Raw genomic sequence first — 17,628 nt, 5'->3', positions numbered from 1 at the left:
CAGCTCCTACCTCAAAGAGAACACAGCACTCCACCATTGCGAGGATCAGTCTGTTGATGCTGTTACGGAAATGCTTGCTGTTTGTTCTGAGAATCATAACAAGTACACAAATATACTCGGTGGGAAAAATGCAGTCATTGAATACCAAAGGATGTGGCATATTGAATTTCCTCTAGGCTGTAAAGGGTTGAATGTAGACGGATCAGATGTGCCAGACATTTTGCATGATATATAACGGGATAAGTACAAAAATGTTCCTCTTTCGAGAGATAATATCAGAAAAATTATCAAGTTCTCAGTTTTGGAAATTAGGAACAGGGCTATTGAAAATTCATATACAACAGCCAGGTTTAGGAAACTGGTGCACAAAAAATTATTCATCTTGAAGATACAAATGTAGTAAAATTATTAATTTATTATGTTTTTAAAATTAGGAACAGAATTATCCAGAATGTTTGGCATGTTGCAGGGGAAGGAAGTAATTAAGTTTTCCACATTATGAAGATTTTCATTTTAAGTAACTGAAGATTGTTTAATGGTGCATTGTAGAAAATAGAGGTAGGCCTCGATTTGCGCCGATTCAGAATAACACCGATTTTGAAAACTAGCAAGTCAAAAAGTGGAAAAATATATTTTACTATTATTTATAACGTTTTACAATGTATCTCGTACTGATTCTTATACTAAATCATAATTCTCACATCGCTGATTTTGAATAAAAATTATAAATACGGTCATCTCTGCAATTACGTAAGTCTCGTTAACGCGAATTTGCTCCAATGAGATTGAAGAATCGGCAACAGCTTTTTGTGAAATATAAACTTTTGCATACTTTTATGCAATTTTATTCCTGGCACTTTAAACTTTCAAAGGACTAATTTAATCTCTGCGGAGGTACCGGTGTTATTTTTACTACGCGATTTTCTATAGGTCGGCGTCTTACATGAATGCAACTGTCGCATAACAGCAGAGATGACTGTACACATCAGTCACATGAAATAATGCAGTCAATCGCGGGGACCAACGAATTGCCGATTGTAAGTGTATAAAATATATTTTTTTAAATTCCCATTATTTTATTTACGTTATTTCAGAGCTTTAAATGTAATGCCATTATATTACTCGTGAATGTTTGGGTGCTGGGAACGCATGTCGTTGACTTCCCATTTGTTTAAATTATAAAAGAGTTTCAATTTATGCCGGTTCGTCCAGGAACGCATCCCCGGCGTGAATCGAGGGCTACGTGTAATTGCTTTGAATTTCACTGGGCATTGCTAGTAGAGACATAAATGCGAGCTGTTGTGGCCAAAAGCCATAAAATTAGCAAATTCAAGTCTGATAATAGAATCCACAGACATTCTGGCAGTGGATTCATGAGAGATGTTGTAATCGAAGTGAGACTAGTTATCGCTACTTCAGTTTGCATAGGTTAGGACATTCAAAATGTAAAACAACTTGAAAAGGGGATGTGAACCGATAGCATGTGTAGGACTAGACGTGCCCAAATTCTTGCCAAAAGTACATAAAGTCAGTGTTGGGAGGTAGCCATGAAGGGGAGAGCTGGCTGCCTTGTGATACCAGGTGAAGGAAAGGGGACCATGGGACCCAAGTCAAGCTACTGGTTGCTAACCATTCTGATGTGCCATGCAAACAGAATTGGATCCACCGATTATGGCCGCTGACCTTGTAGAAAGTGCCCAGTATGCGGACCACTCAATGAAGGAAGGAAGGAGTTTCTGTCGGTCAGTACAGTCTGTGTCAGTGCTGTGTTAACAACATGCCACCTGTTCGTTCAATCTCCTTTCTGGTCATTGATAACGCCTCGTATCACAACACTCAGACAGACAAAACCCACCGACGTCTTAATCAAAGAAGGACGAAATGAAAGCCTGGCTATTGGAGTAACACTGAAGACTACAATGAAGTCCTACCGGATCCACATTAAAAAGAGAGCCATTGCAGCTACCAAAGGGAAGCTAGAAATAAAAAATCTAAGACAATTTAGCCTTGAAACCGCTGTAAGACTATTCGAAGCTAAAACTGTCCCACTGCTAACCTATGGAATCGAAATCGCATGGTCCAACCTAAGTCTGAAAGACGTAAAATCACTGGAAAACGTCAAGGCAAGATTCCTGAAAATTACTCTTGGAATTTCAAAATACGCGCCATCAAGACTGGCCTACGAGCTAGCGAAGGAAACGTTCCTGATGGAAGATCTGCGTTACAGGCTACTGCTGCCATCTATGGAAAACTCGTCGCGACTACTTGAAGAGAGGAAGTGGAAATGGGAGAATATATGGCTGGATTTCTACACCACAAGCGTGATGAACGACCGGGCATGGACAGGACCGAACCAACTACTGCGTCCCGCAATTACAGAGACCGGCAGTTCACGGCTACCACCACAAGATCTGTAAAACGAAACTCTACCACGAAACTATGTGATCAACGATGCGACAGATACCACATAACAAAATGTAAAAACAGAACCAAATCGATCAATGAATATGGCAAGGATTAGGACGTACTACATACAGAAAAACTTTCTTATGCACACCTGTGCGCTTTTCATATAGTATTATTACTATTGAAGTTACTATGTGTATTTACTGACTTAGTATTTCTCTTTCAGCTCCTGTTTTACGAAGGCTTAAAGTGTTAGCTGTGAATTTGGGTCGCTACGAATTGTGTTTAAGCAATCGAAAAATGCATTAACTTCCCCATATATTAAGTTGTGGTGTAGAATATACCAGTCTTTCAGTGTGCAACATGATGAAATAAGACGAAACGTTTTGTTATCAAGGGTTATTTCTGCTAATAAATACGAAGTCACAGATTAGAGAACGAAGGTGCACAGAACGTACTTGTACAGAGAGCATAGTAGAGACACGCAGAGGAATATTTTTCACTGCTTTCCACATGCTGGAATTTAGTTGCATTCCTGTACACTTCTTATGGACGGCAAGATCAAGGTGAGTTTGAATTAAAATACAATATTTTTGTGTTTTTGAGAAAATCATGAATAATATATTGCTGAATATATATTTATTATCACAGTCTATACACAAACGTATTTAAAATGTTGTTGTTAAAATTTATATAACACTATAACATCTGTAGTATAAAATATTACAATAAGTTATATTATGTTATATTATCGTAGTATGATGTTACATTTATTATGGCGCTTATTATTAATTGTACGACATGTTTCGATGTTTTATGACACCATCTTCTGCTTTATATCGTCGTTTTTATCATTTTAAAACTATTATATATTTCGATGCAATGCATTTATTGATTTATAGGTATATTTGTAGATTTTTCTGTCTTCATAATGCTCTGCATGTCTGTAGTTAGACGTTCATTTTCTGTGAAATTAACGTCCAATTTTCTATTATGAAATGAGCATGGATAAAAGCGCCACAATATAACATAATATAACTTATTGTAATATGTTATACTACAGATATTATAGTGTTATATAAATTTTAACAACAACATTTGAAATAAGTTTGTGTATAGACTGTGATAATAAAAATATATATTTATAACATTTAGTTTTTTACTTATGAGTTATTTTGCAATAAATCATTATTGTACAGTTATGTTTTCAGTTCTTTGTTTGTTTGCTTTTGTATTGTAATGTCTGCTCACTGCTGTGAGAACCTCATATATGCAATTAATTTCCTCCTTCACACTTTTATAAGCTCCTGTACTTAATCCTCCATGAGCATATGAATGCCCAAGTACTGAATCAATTGCACTCAAGCCGTGAGAACCTTAGATTTCATCAGGCATGATGTATATACTACCAAAGAAAATAGCATTTTACAGTCCGTGAAATGGTGTCTATCATCCCGAGGTTGGTACGTCTCTGTGGTTGGTATTAGTAATTGCATCATAACGGAAAAACAATTGAAATCGAGTTTTATAAAGCTTCTGCTTTGATTTAACGTCTTCCTACATTGACTCCTTTGAAGTTCTTGTTTTAAGAAGGGTTTTATGAAAGTTATGTGTACAGTAGATTTTTATATTTAAACGCAACGTTTTTATGTGAAGGACGCGGCAATTTCGAAACAAAAATTTTGTGATACTGCTAATTGTGAAGAAATGTATTACGGTGTAAATATACCTAGTGACACTGTCTTGGAATCTGATGGTAAGTAAATGATAGTAAGGAGAGTATTTATTCACTTGCAAATGAAAGTGTAGAAAATTTTCTACAAGAGCCTCTGCTTTTAAAACCCGTCATTATTTTAATTATTTTCTTTTGGATGTAAAATAGGTAATTACTGTCTGTTGAATTTCCATTGACAGATTTCTGCAGCATTTGTATATATAAACATTTTTGCTTCATTTTTCAGACACTCTGCATGTCTATAATGACAAATCAGAAGCACTGAAAATTGTGAAAAAATACAAGGAAGCGAGGTTTAATTCCTTTAAGACAAGACGGGAGGCTGTGGAATTTGCAGTTCAAGCTCCTGAAATTGTAGTTCCCATATGTGTGTTATCAGGAAATTTAGAAACCAGCAGTCCTGTAATAGGTGAAAAACCAAGTCCTTTCAAAGCACCTAAATCACAGGATTTGGTTTGGCTGAGGAAAGTGATAGAATGTGGTGACACTCTTACATTCACAAATACCATCTGGTATAATCCTCGTTACCTAGTGAGTAGTGGAGATACTCCAGCCATTCTTCAGGTATGCAGGTTGCTTTCTTATAAGTAGTTTTGAAATGTATGTGTTAGTATTCTACATAGAATTCCTAACTCGGTCATCACTGATTGTAATGCTGTTTTCATACACAAAAAATAAATCAGACTGCCCTACCAAAACATTCTGTGCAATAAAATGGTTTCACAACATTAAGAGTGAGCATCAGAAGCAGGGATTTTGAAGTTAGGTGTTTCTTTTATTTTTATATGTGTAGTTGGGAGCCATCTATGAATGACTAAATGAAATCCAGGCTGTTGTATGGGCGATTATATACAGAAACCATGCTTGTTAAAAAAATTTTAAGTCCATGGGTTAAGATAGGGTTATGAAAACTGGCATGAGTAATGTTTTTGTTTTTTTTCCCTCTGTTATTTGTGTGTTCAAGATACAGGCTTGTTATTTTGTATTTTTTATAATTATGTAAAAAACCAATTTAGCTTATGTATATATCACAGAGAACTTAAACAAAAATTATCTGGTGTTGATATTTCCCCAAGGTTTCGTTAATACATTCAAAGGAATGTGTTAGAATTGCATAAGAAAATAAAGAGAAGAGAAACTTGATTATACTATTGCAAGATTAGAGCATTTGTCAAGAAATCACTGGTATATCTAGTCTAGCAATAGGATGTTTCAGTCTTCTTAGCAAGAACTGCTATGAAGTTAATGAAACTTCACCTTTTTCTGTAACAACCACAAGACCCAGCTATAATAATACATTTTTGCAACTGGTTTATCCAGACAATGAATGAAGATTCACTGACCCACAAGTATTGTTTTTTACTGACAAAGCCTGGTTTTTCTTAATTGGACATATGAACACACAAAATAACTGATTCTGGTGCTCAAAATACCCTGGAGTCCTTCATTATATTCTGCTTAAAAATCGAGAAGTTGGTGTTTGGTGTGGAATCAGTGTATGGTGAATAATTGTCTCAGTTTTTCTTTTATGGATAGTCTTCACTCAGGAAGTTATGTTAATTAGACTTTCAGCAGGATTCAGTAAAGGTGAACACAACCGATAACTCTGTGGCCGCAGTAACTGACATGTTTGTTGAAAAATGTATTAATGAAAGTTTATGACCAACTTGTTTCCCAGACCTCACACTGTGTGATTTTTATTTATGGGGTAGCTTGAAAGACAAAGTGCATAAAATAAATCAAAGAGAATATTGAGGAAGCAATATTCAAGATTTTCCCAGCAAGCAGCAGTGTGTGAACTGGAGTGTGCTTTGCTGTGCATTTTTATTAGAATAAAAGTCAATGTTGTTCTTTGAGATTTATCTTGAGATCCAAATGTAAAACAGAGAAGAACATCCATGTTCTTCTTTGATTTCAACTCTTAATGGGATTTACCATTTTTTCTGGGTACTTTCAACCTTAATTCCACTGGGAACTACAGTAAGATGTGTCACAGTCTTTAAATTATATATTATTTATTTATTTTACGTTAGCTGTAATTTACTCTATAAACTTATTAATCATTATGCTTTGTTCTGCCTGACGGTAAAAGTGAATAATCTATTCATTATCAATAATGACCTGCAAGTATAGAATATCGCTAGCAGAGAATTGTACATAATTGTCAGTTATTATTCATAAGTGATATTTAATCACTGTTACTGCACATTTACATGACAGATGATCAAATTTAAATAATTTATTTACTGTTTCTTTGTCTTTTCCGGGTTTAGGAAGGCTCACGGTATAACGCAATGCATGTAGCAGCCAAGGCTTGTGACGCACAAATATGTGATCTAATTCTACAGACAGTGAGCAATGTTGCATTTATTCAGTTGCTGTATGGAGATGATGATGCTGCCAACTGTGAGGACCGAGCTCGTATCTTGTTGGATCTTTACCTGAATACTCCTGATAAGGCCCTGAATGAGACTCCGATACATTTTGCAGTTAAATTGGGAGCTCTTTCAGTTGTAGATGTATTGGTGTCTTATCCACAATGTGATAGACATGCGAGGAATAAATATGGACAAACACCAAGAGATGCAAGTAACATGTATTTTCATTATCATATATACATCACAGTATTCTTCAGGAGTGAGTACTTGGTATAAAATATTTATGTTATTCTCTGTGCTTCAACTAAGAAGAATGTGATTGGTTGGTAATGTAGTATGATGGGAGAATCAAGAAATATGTACAAAGTTTTGTTTGGGAAACCGTAAGACAAGAGGTCAAGGCATAGTTGGAAGTTGGTCAAAAGTATTATTTGAAAAAGTGATGGCGCATCAAATTCCATGAAATGAGGGAATTTTTTTGACTATTTGAATGACAGAAATTTTTAAGGAAAATTCCTTTACCTTGGAGTTAGTTGGTCCAAAATATTTCTCAGTTTGTTAAAAAAGTGATAATATAACCCAGAAATTTATTTCACACCCAGTGTTATTGATTTTCATAAAAAATTAAATTAAGTATATCATAAAGTATTTAGCACATTGACATTTTAAAATATTGTTTGTAAGAATTTGTGAAGACCTTTCTTTTAGAGTTTTACCAAGGATCTCATTTACGTACTTATAAACCTTTTTTTTTTCTCTACACTTTGCATAAAGTGTTTAGAGATGTCAGTGATAATGAAATGATTATATATATATATATATATATATATATATATATATATATATATACAGTATATGATTCCATTTTAAAGTTTAGAAATTTGATATAATTGAATGTGATGTGACGATAATTATGAATTGTGAATAGATAAGAGTCTGTCATGGCTTATGTCAGTTCCATGAAATTGCCTGGAGAGACTCACAAACAGAAAAATGACAATCCAGATAGTCATTAGACTGGTCAAGATTCAAACTAGCTAACCTCCCTAATACAAATGTGGAGTGCTGCCAGAGGACCAGTCTGCTTGCTGAGATGTAGGATTTTACATAGCTGAAACAATTAAAATAGTGTGGCTACTTCCTGTAACCCGTTATATGTACATAACGTTATTTCTATCTTACTTACCATACTCATGATTTCTCCTTCTTCTTTTTTTCCAGGTTATCTGCAGTCGTGTTTCCTCTCCAGATGAAAGTCTAAGGCAAAAACTGTCAAATTTACTGGATGAGATGTTTTATGTTCCTGTACTTAGATCAGAGGATAATTCTGTACAGCCTACTGTTGGTGATCCATTCTCTCCTGCTTGCCCTCTGGTTGGTAATAAATTGTTTTTACACATGTATTCACTATGCAGGGTCCTGTCGAGAAATTTAAATTAGTCAGAGAATTCTCTCATATCAGAGCACGTAGTTTTCAAAGTGAAGCTGAGACAATTCAGGGTGTTCACAGGATGTCTGGAGATTCATTTCTAGCAGGAATGTTGACAGTTACTTCTGTTACCATGTTTAGACCCCACACACTGCTTATTTGATGGATGCTAGGAGGTTTATATGTTCTGTCTCATGTATTGTGTGTGTACTTCATATGTAACCAAAACTATCAAATATAACAGTTTGTAAAATCTTTTACTTAACGTGAAATGTTTTGTCACAATTTTTTTTTTCGTCATCATATTGCCTCACACCGAAGAGTACAGATTAAATGTGTTCCTCTCATAACACCTTGATTAAAGCTTTTTTGAATTTTTTTGTAGACGTTCTGTTTTTATGTGCTTAATAGCTGTTTTCCATTATTTAATTGTATCTTGACTTTATTATATTTTGAATGCCTTCTGAATTTATTTGTCTTTGTGTTTCAGTTTTCAGTTCTATAGGAAATAATCTAGGGACTGTGTCCTTTTAGGTAGGGTGATCGCCATACACCACCTACTGTTGTCCCCTTGGTCCATTCTTGATCAAGGAGACTGGGCTCCATGAGCTGACAGTGCATATATATCTATACTACACCCACCCAATCACCAATGAAATCAACCTGTCAGTCTCTGGTGTTGGAGGCAGACACAGTCTGTGAAATGCAGAAAATTAACTTCATACAAACATGGTTCATCATCAGAGGAGACGTCATTCTATTAATTTACTGTTTGTTCTAAAATGTTTCTAAAATGTTTATTCATCAGGTATTAAAAGCTGATCCACTTAATGGAAGGATGGAAATCCGGGCTTATGCAGGACCAATGAATCATGAAAAAGCAATCGTGTTCCGGAAGAAGTGGAAGACTCCTCCTCGGATGCCTCGGACTCCAAAGCAGAATGCCTGCAGACAGGCATATACAGGAAGTCTGAGTTGTCATGCATTTAGACTGCTGGATGTTGAGAAAGGATTAGAAAGAGTTGGCAGGTGGGAGATACGGACGACTTCAAGCTTATGTTTCTTTCACTTTGCTTTAGTGAGACACTGTTTGCCCAAATCTAAGTGGTTCTTGAAGTCAGAGCTTCAAATATAGAAATTATTTTACTCAACAAACAGTTATATTCTTATGTATTATAAGATAAATGCACCATGACCTGAGAAAGGGCAAGAGTATTTGGTGCCCCATGTGAACCTTTAGCCTTGCACGTCCCAGTTAACCTCTAAAAGCGAATATTGTGCATATGTAATTTCAAATGAAGTTTAGATTATGAAGCAAAATGATATGTTACTGTTACTGAATGTATAGATTTTAAAATTTAGAACCTCACGAGGCAGTCTGTTTGACAGGAAAATGCTGACTCCACTACTCACACATCAGCCAATCATAAGTAATATCAAGCATTGTTGATGGTAAATTACAAAGCCATTTATTCTTTCCTTCCATTTTATCTTTCTGTATTTAGATGCGTGTTTTATTCTACTTGATGCTGTTTCTCTGCCTCTTATTATTCATTCAGTTTTGTTGACAGTGTTCCTCAGTTTTTCCATATAAAAATAATGGGATGCAAGAAATTTTCACATGAAATAATATTAGTATATTTGTTTTAGTAGTAGAATGGTGTCCTGCTCAAACAGTTTCAGTTAGTAGCTTGATGTTATTGGCCAAAGAAACTGTTGACCATGAAGCATAATGCAAAGGAAGAAAATATCTGCTTTACTTTGCCCGAAAGTATAATATATTTTGTGCCTGTGATTTCTTACAGGGACCTGGCTGAGGAATTCAGGGTTGGTTGGAATGAATATTGGCCATTTCTTGATACATTTACAAATTTGGCCTCTGAGGATGGGCTTCAGAAACTTGAGGCTTATCTGAAGAACAGATTTCAGGAAGCTGCACAGAAACCATATTCAACCAAGGAGTGTTATGATAGTTCCGAATGTGTAGTGAATGGTTGTGTATCATCTTTAACAGAGTATAGTGAAAATCAGTCAGTTGATGATGAGATTAGTCCAGTGTCAAATCTGTGCCTTGCTTTTAAAGCGTGCAGTCTGTCTGACACCAGTCCAGTTAAACCACTAGTAGAGAATGCCAAGTATATTCTTTGCGCCTTAGAAATACAAGAAAATGGTAAAGACACAGACAAAACCAGTGGTGCTAAGAAAGATATTCATGTCCGAACAGAAGAAGAATGTATGAGGATTTGGTCTGATGCTTCACAGTGCTTATGCTTCAGACAAAATCATAATTTTATGAGAAATGCTAGGAAAGGTTGGTCCTTCAAGAGAAATCATGTGCGGTCTACATCTGACAAAGCTAACACACAATCTTCATCAGATGGAATTACAAGACGACTTACATTTGTAGAAGATAATGGTGAGTGGATATTTGTTACGTTGTTTGCATAAAATAAATGCAGAATTTAATTTTATTTATTATTTGTAGAAATTATATTAGTTTATGTAAGGTACCTTTATTCCACCTTAAAAATGTAGTGATACTCGGGGATTAACAAAGCACTGAAAATAAATATATATCCATCACCATTTCAGTTCCATCTAGTGATAATTCTTCATTATTTGAACCTCTGAACTAAAGTAAGTAAATGCTGAGTGTGACTAAAAATTGTTTATGTATGTATTTATTTATTTATTTGTGGTTTATTTAATGATACTGTCAGTAGTTGAGATTACTTAGCATCAAATGATGAGATGAGTAATGAATAGTGAATTTGAAAGGATATGGAAGAAGGTGGACATGGTCTGATCCCAGAATTTGCAGGGAAGTCCTGAGTAAAACCATGAAAAACCTTAGGATAACTAGTCTCCAGGCTAAGATTTAAATCATATGTCCCAAATATGAAGCAGGAGAATTACAGATTTTTTGTTGGAATCAGTTCGTGTGATGTAGGTTGAAGTCTTTGACACTCCCAAATGTAACTGAGCGACCTTTGTAACAAATCAAATTTTTATATACTGGTCTCTTTCTTGAAAACATAAGTCCTCCAAGTGTTAGGGTTTCCAGTGAGTGGAGTTTGTAGAATCAATTTGTTCTTGAAAAATCATACAAGTTTAGAATGTCTAAAAAGAGATTTTTAGCAGTACCAATATTTTACTTCTGTAGATGGTGCTGTGAATGCTGTAAATACCATTGCATTCTATTCTTCTTCTGTGACACTCAGGGGATTTTAGACAATATAGTTACTGTTACAATTGATCTCCTTCCTCATATTCATTATTGTTGATCCTATTAGCATATTGTACATTATAATAAATAATGAAGCTAATTAATTATGTACTTTACACTAGATTCTGACCAGCAGTGTGATAGTACAAGAATTAGTGAGATGGAAGGTTCCATTCATGAAACACACTGTAATCTGAAAGTGAGCATCTTTAAAAAGAGACAGACATATAATTCAGAAACTAATAAGTTACATAAAATGACATACATATCATCAGGTGGTGAGTTTTCAGAAGGTAAGATTTCTGATGCGTGTTTTTATGTACATGTCTTTTTAAAATGTGAATTTATGCTAATATAAGTGCTGGAGACTGAATATTGTATGGTGCAGCGTTTCTCAACCTGTGGTACACGTACCACTGGTGGTATGCGAACTAAGTAAGAAAAGCAGAAGATAATATTAACATAAATAATATTTCCCTGATCGAATTTGGTTAGTGGTACTTTTCGTGTGTTAAATTAGAATTAGTGGTATGCCGGCGAAAAAGGGTAAGAACCCCTGGTTTAGTGGAATACAGGGCTAGTCTAAGTGATGTTCACGATATGAAAGAAATAATACGTTCAATAAAAAAATTCAGATGCACAAAATTGGTACCAATGGAAAGAGAAACTCTCCAAGTTTTGTTTCAGTACATCACAGGTGTTCAATGCGAGCCCCCTTGGTAACTCGGCACACATCCAGCCTGTAGTCCAGTTCCTCCCAGACACGTTGCAGCATATCATGATCGATTGCTATAATGGCTTCTGGCAAGGTCTGTGGTGAGGGTGGCACGAAGAATATCTTTGATGAACTCCTACAGAAAAAAATCACAGGGCGTCAGGTCCGGTGAATGTGGAAATCCAGGACACAAAAGGCTCCTCTGCCTTCGTTGGCAGTAATTTTCTGTCATATCGCCCCTGGCGGCGAACAGTGTTACTATGCGGCCGCGAAGTATACCAACATAATCTTGGAGAGTTTTTCTTTCCATCGGTACCAATTTTGTGCATCTGAATTTCATTAAACGTGAGTAACATGTGTTTCAAATCGGGAACATCATTTAGACTAGCCCTGTATAAAGACCTGAAGGGACTAGTTGTAATTTACAGAATGTAGGGGTTCTGACCATATAATTTTATGAAATGTATAGATGGTAGCCTCTAACAGATCATGTCTTATGCATGTGAGTTTTATTTGTATTCCAGATGATGATGATGATGAATATTTCACACCACCATCAACACCTGAAAAACTCAGCAGAAATGAAGTACATTCATACTGTGATGATGATGATGGCGATGACGCTGAAATGTTAACACCAGTCGAATGGCCAGATGTTTTTATACAAGGGTAAATACTGAATGTCACATAAAGCAAAGAGTAGAATAATTTGTCTACCCACTACTGCTGCTACATTTATTTAACCAAAATGTTGGGGAAAGTTTTTTTGCCCGCTGCATAGAATTCATATTTGCCTTGTCAGCAGTTCGTCATTCATGAAATCTTTATCTGACAGTGAAGTACCCAAACACACTAATTGTTACCTAATTTTTGTAGACAGTAAAATTTTAATCACTTAAAGTGCTAGAAGCTGTGTTTTGTTGTTTCCTCATCTTGTAATTTTCAAACGCCTGTGCTGCCATGTAGTCTTATATGTGGTTAGCAACATTTAGATCTAATGATGAAAAATCTGTAACCACCTTAAAGAGTGCCCAGAATACTAAGTATATGAGCACAAAATAGTCTTATTGAAATATAATTTTTTTTTCTAGTGACTCACCTACCAAGTTGGATGCCACTGTAATGCAGGCATTGGATGACTTAAATATAGACCCTATAGAATATCCTAACATTTATAGATGGCGACATTTGGTTTTGCTGTACTCTGAAAGTGTGAGAGCCATGTAAGTAATGTGTCTAATGTAAATAAAATTAGTCTGTAATAAATCAAAATGACATTTACGATAATTCCAACTTTTATGTTTCCCAGAAAATTTAACATTAAATTTTTGTATGTACTGCATTTTCCATGGACAATCCATAGTACTCTATGTTGTATGAAGTGTACAAGTTCAATTTGTTGTCCATTGTTTGTATTTGTATTATCTTTGTACACAATATTAATTAAATTAAAAAAGAATTATGAACACGTTCCTAGCCATCCATAGTATTTCATCTGTTTTCACTTTCAAACTAAATAGTAAATATCTTGTTTGGAATGTTCATGTGGAAATGGATTGTTAAATTGTGTAATTATGCTTACAAGATCATGGTTTCAGCTTTAATAATATTTCTGTTATGTTCCACTTTGAAGTTTCTGATTGTTAAATTGATTTAATATTTTTCTTGTATTTCCATAAACACAGAAAGTTTTGTAAAACTCCTTTTTGTCAGAGTAGAGTTTCTCATATGTGCATATGGATAATAACAAGAAGACATGTATAAAGTGAAGCTTTCATGATAGACTCTCAGGTTACAAGCCATGTCAGGTGGCTGAATGGTGAATGAACCATATTTTCTGCGAACATTGTGAGAGAAATCTGTGTTCTCATCCTCAGGGCTCAGATTTGTTACGCAGCAGCCTTGAGGATGAGAGCAGGGGTTGTTTTCGAAACGTTGGCAGAAGATATGGTCTATTCACCATTCAGCCACCTGACGCGGCTTGTAACCCGAGTCTTTCATCAACAAGAAGACATGTTTTTCAAATTTTAAACTAAATGTCTATGGAAAATAAAGTTGAATTACAAAGAAGTGGAAATGGTGGACAGAATTTGTCAATTTTAATTATATGTCTTGTAACTTTCAGATGGTCCAGTCCTCTTCCTTCGAGGCCTAAAGAAAGAAGTAGAATGCTTCAGACACCTGTCGCAGATTCTTCACAATACCAAAAAGGTATGCAGTCTTCCACTCCTCCACAGGCATGGCACAAAATTACAGGATCATATTCACCATTAAGTCATCAGGGGTTGGAAAGAAAAATGCTTATGAAATTCTAATAGCCTATATTTTATAATTAGAAATATGTTTATCTATATCTAGATGTAGTAAATTCTGATGTTTGTTAAATTTGTATTATCAGATATTAGAACATTTTAATGCAATGGATAGTTTATTATGTAGGAAGCACATGTGGGATATTTTCACATGATCTTAAAATTTTATGCAGGTAAGGAATAAAAGATTCTTAAAAGAATAAGAATAAGAAGAAGAATTGATCAGTAAAGGAAGTCAGCAATAAGAGTATTTCTTAAAAAAAATTTCTCAAATAGAGATAATTCCATATGTTGACAAATTAAACTTTAGGCTTCTTGGACGTAGGACCCAGTGATTCATTCACCTTTTTTGTCTCAGTTTACTGTATAATTTTTCTTGCCATTATATTATTATCAATAATGACCTGCAATTATAGAATATCGCTAGCAGAGAATTGTACATGATTGTCAGTTATTATTCATAAGTGATATTTAATCACTATTACTGCACATTTACATGACAAATGATCAAATTTAAATAATTTATTTACTCATTTACGTGCATATAAACCTTTTTTTCTCTACACTTTGCATAAAGTGTTTAGAGAGGTCAGTGATAATGAAATTATAAATACTGTACAGTATATGGTTCCATTTTAAAGTTTAGAAATTTTATATAATTAGGCATACGTGGAAGTTGGTCAAAAGTATTATATGAAAAAGTGATGGCCCATGAAATGAGGGAATTTTTTGACTACCAGAATCAGTTATTTTGTGTGTTCATATGTCCAATTAAGTAAAACCAGGCTTTGTCAGTAAAGAACAATACTTGTGGGTCAGTGAATCTTCATTCATTGTCTGGATAAACCAGTTGCATAAATGTTTTATTATAGCTGGGTCTCGTGGTGAAGTTTCATTAATTTTATAGCAGTTCTTGCCAAGAAGACTGAAACATCTTATTGCTAGACTAGATAGAATGCTAAATTTAATTAGGTACTACTTCTACTTTAGATAGCTTATTGGTTTTTATACAATAGTCTTGTTTGGTCTAAATTGGAGTATGGATCTGTTACTTGGAATTCTATTACTTCCACTGATTCTACCAAAGTTGAAAGAATTCAAAGGAAATTTGCTGCTTTATGTCACGCCAGATTTTTTAATGGCCTAAGTGACTATAATTATGAAGACGTTTCAGTGAGGATAAATTTTCTTTGACTGCACCTACGGAGGAGCCATCTTGATGCTCTCTTTCTCATTAATATATTTAAAGGTAAAATTTGCTGCCCATCCGTTTTGGATTCAGTTTCTTTGTGCGTACCCTCCGATCCATTAGGGACTACTTCTCGTTTCTTTGTATATCGTAGTCTTAAAGCTAGTTCCTTGTTTAGGTGTGCTTCTGCTGCGAATGCAGTCTGTCAGCGCATCAACATTTTTAACAAGGAGAATATTTTTCTTGGGCATTTTATTTAGCCAATTTCCTTTTCTTTTTTCTTTTTTTCTTTTTCTTTTTCTTTTTTTACTAAAGTTTCATTTTGTATGTATTATTTATATTTAACTGTTTTTAATTTAATTATTATATACCTAGGCATATTATTCAGCTCATTTGCTTGTTGATTATTTTGTAACAAATTAATGAATTGATATATTATCATTATTATATTGTACATCTATATATTTAGTTTATTGTTTGTTTGTTTTTGTATTGTTATGTTTATGTTTATTGTTAGTGCTTGGCTGTTATTGGCCTCTTTTGGATGTTGCCAAGCACTCTAATAAATGAAATGAATTGAATTATTATTATTATTATTATTACATTACTCCTACTTTGCACACTTTCGTAAATTAGTTAAGGCTACCATTAAGTCTGATAGGCGGCGGTGGTTAAAGTCTGTTGATGACAGTCTTAAAACTCACCCTCAGCATTTTTGGAAACACGTTTCAAATTTCAAAAGAAAAGATAACTCCTTCATTCAGCTAAAAATTGGTGATCAGTTTGTCAGTGACCCAAAACACATTGCTGATGAATTTGCTACGCATTTTGAATAAATTTTTAAAACTTCTTGCCAGTCCGTCACTCCTACCGATACTTTTACTTCTGATTTTTTGCCCGCCGCTCCTATCTCTCCTGCTGAAGTTAGCAAGGCGATCAAGCGCCTCAGACCCTCAAAGTGTGTGGGGTTAGATGGAATTCCTTCGTTAGTAATTAAGGGTTCTGATATTTTCACTCCCTTATTAACCTATATTTTTAATTTAAGTGTAACTAGTGCCACCTTTGCGTCCCTGTGGAAAGAAACAGCTGTTGTTCCTGTGTTTAAAAAAGGCAACAGTTCCATTGTTAGTAATTATAGACCCATCTCTATTATTAATAACGTTTCAAAAATAATTGAATTTATTGTCTATGATCATTTGCAAAAAAATTTTAAGTACAGATTAAATCCCTCAAAGCATGGTTTTCGTAAATTTAATTCCACAGCAACAAATTTGGTTACTTACCTTAATTCCGTTTTACCTTCAGTTAGTACTCAAGGACAAACAGATTCGGTATACTTTGATCTTACTAAAGCATTTGACTTAGTCCCTCATAGTATTCTTCTTGGGAAACTTAGAAACTTTGGACTATCACCCAGTTATGTTGATTGGTTCCATAGTTATCTTTCTGACAGGCAATCTTTTGTTCGTGTATCTGGAACTCTTTCGTATCCTTATCGTGTTAAGTGTGGAGTGCCTCAGGGTTCCACCCTAGGCCCCTTACTGTTTAATATATTCATTAATGACATCTGCGACTCCATACATAATTCACAGTGCCTTTTATTTGCTGATGACTTAAAGATGTATCGGAGTATCAGCAATGTTGATGACTGCAAACTGTTGCAGGACGACATCCATTCAGTGCAAAATTGGTGTCTTGTGAATGGGATGCAACTTAATTTAAGTAAAACGACTGTTATATCATTCACCCGGAAGACAAACAGTATTTATTTTAATTACAAATTGTGTAACAACCTGGTGGCACGCTCCCATTGTGTTAAAGATCTCGGTGTTCTACTGGACTGTAAGCTCTATTTTCACCAGCATATCAACTATATATTATCACAGAGCTTAAAAATGCTAGGTTTGATTCGGTACATTACTTCTTCCTTCTCCACTGTTGATAGCCTTTTGGTCTTGTACAGTACCTTAGTCCGTTCCAAAATTGAGTATGCTTCTGTTGTTTGGAACTCTATTACTAATACTGATTCCTTTAAATTGGAAAGGATTCAAAGGAAATTTGTAGCTCTGTGTTACGCGAGATTCTTTAATGGCGTTTGTGCCTATAATTATGACGATATATTAGTTAGATTAAATTTCTTATCGTTACATTTAAGGAGGAGGCTTTTGGATGCTCTATTCCTCGTGAATATTTTTAAAGGCAAAATTAGTTGCTCATCTGTTGTTGATACAGTTAGTC

General features: G+C 34.8%; 2 protein-coding genes across 2 annotated transcripts in view; both read left to right on the top strand.

The window, feature by feature from the left end:
• LOC147871394 (uncharacterized) overlaps positions 1 to 17,628 on the top strand; it is a 163,055-nt gene that overhangs the window by 23,232 nt on the left and 122,195 nt on the right. The window lies entirely within an intron of this gene.
• LOC147871405 (ankyrin repeat and LEM domain-containing protein 2-like) lies at positions 3,714 to 15,971 on the top strand. The gene is made up of 10 exons (XM_087361240.1): positions 3,714 to 4,162; positions 4,368 to 4,705; positions 6,415 to 6,726; positions 7,741 to 7,893; positions 8,757 to 8,977; positions 9,754 to 10,364; positions 11,297 to 11,467; positions 12,414 to 12,558; positions 12,981 to 13,112; positions 14,015 to 15,971. The coding sequence occupies exons 1-10, from the start codon at positions 4,114 to 4,116 to the stop codon at positions 14,202 to 14,204; spliced, it is 2,322 nt and encodes a 773-aa protein (XP_087217366.1). The 5' UTR covers positions 3,714 to 4,113; the 3' UTR covers positions 14,205 to 15,971.

The sequence above is a fragment of the Zootermopsis nevadensis genome, unplaced genomic scaffold, assembly GCF_977971745.1.
Source record: "Zootermopsis nevadensis isolate Lab colony 2312 unplaced genomic scaffold, Znev_1.0 Znev_ptg000057l, whole genome shotgun sequence".
NCBI lineage: Eukaryota > Metazoa > Arthropoda > Insecta > Blattodea > Termopsidae > Zootermopsis > Zootermopsis nevadensis.
The sequence above is the reverse complement of the archived record's forward strand: the minus strand, read 5'-3'. Positions and strand labels throughout refer to the sequence as shown.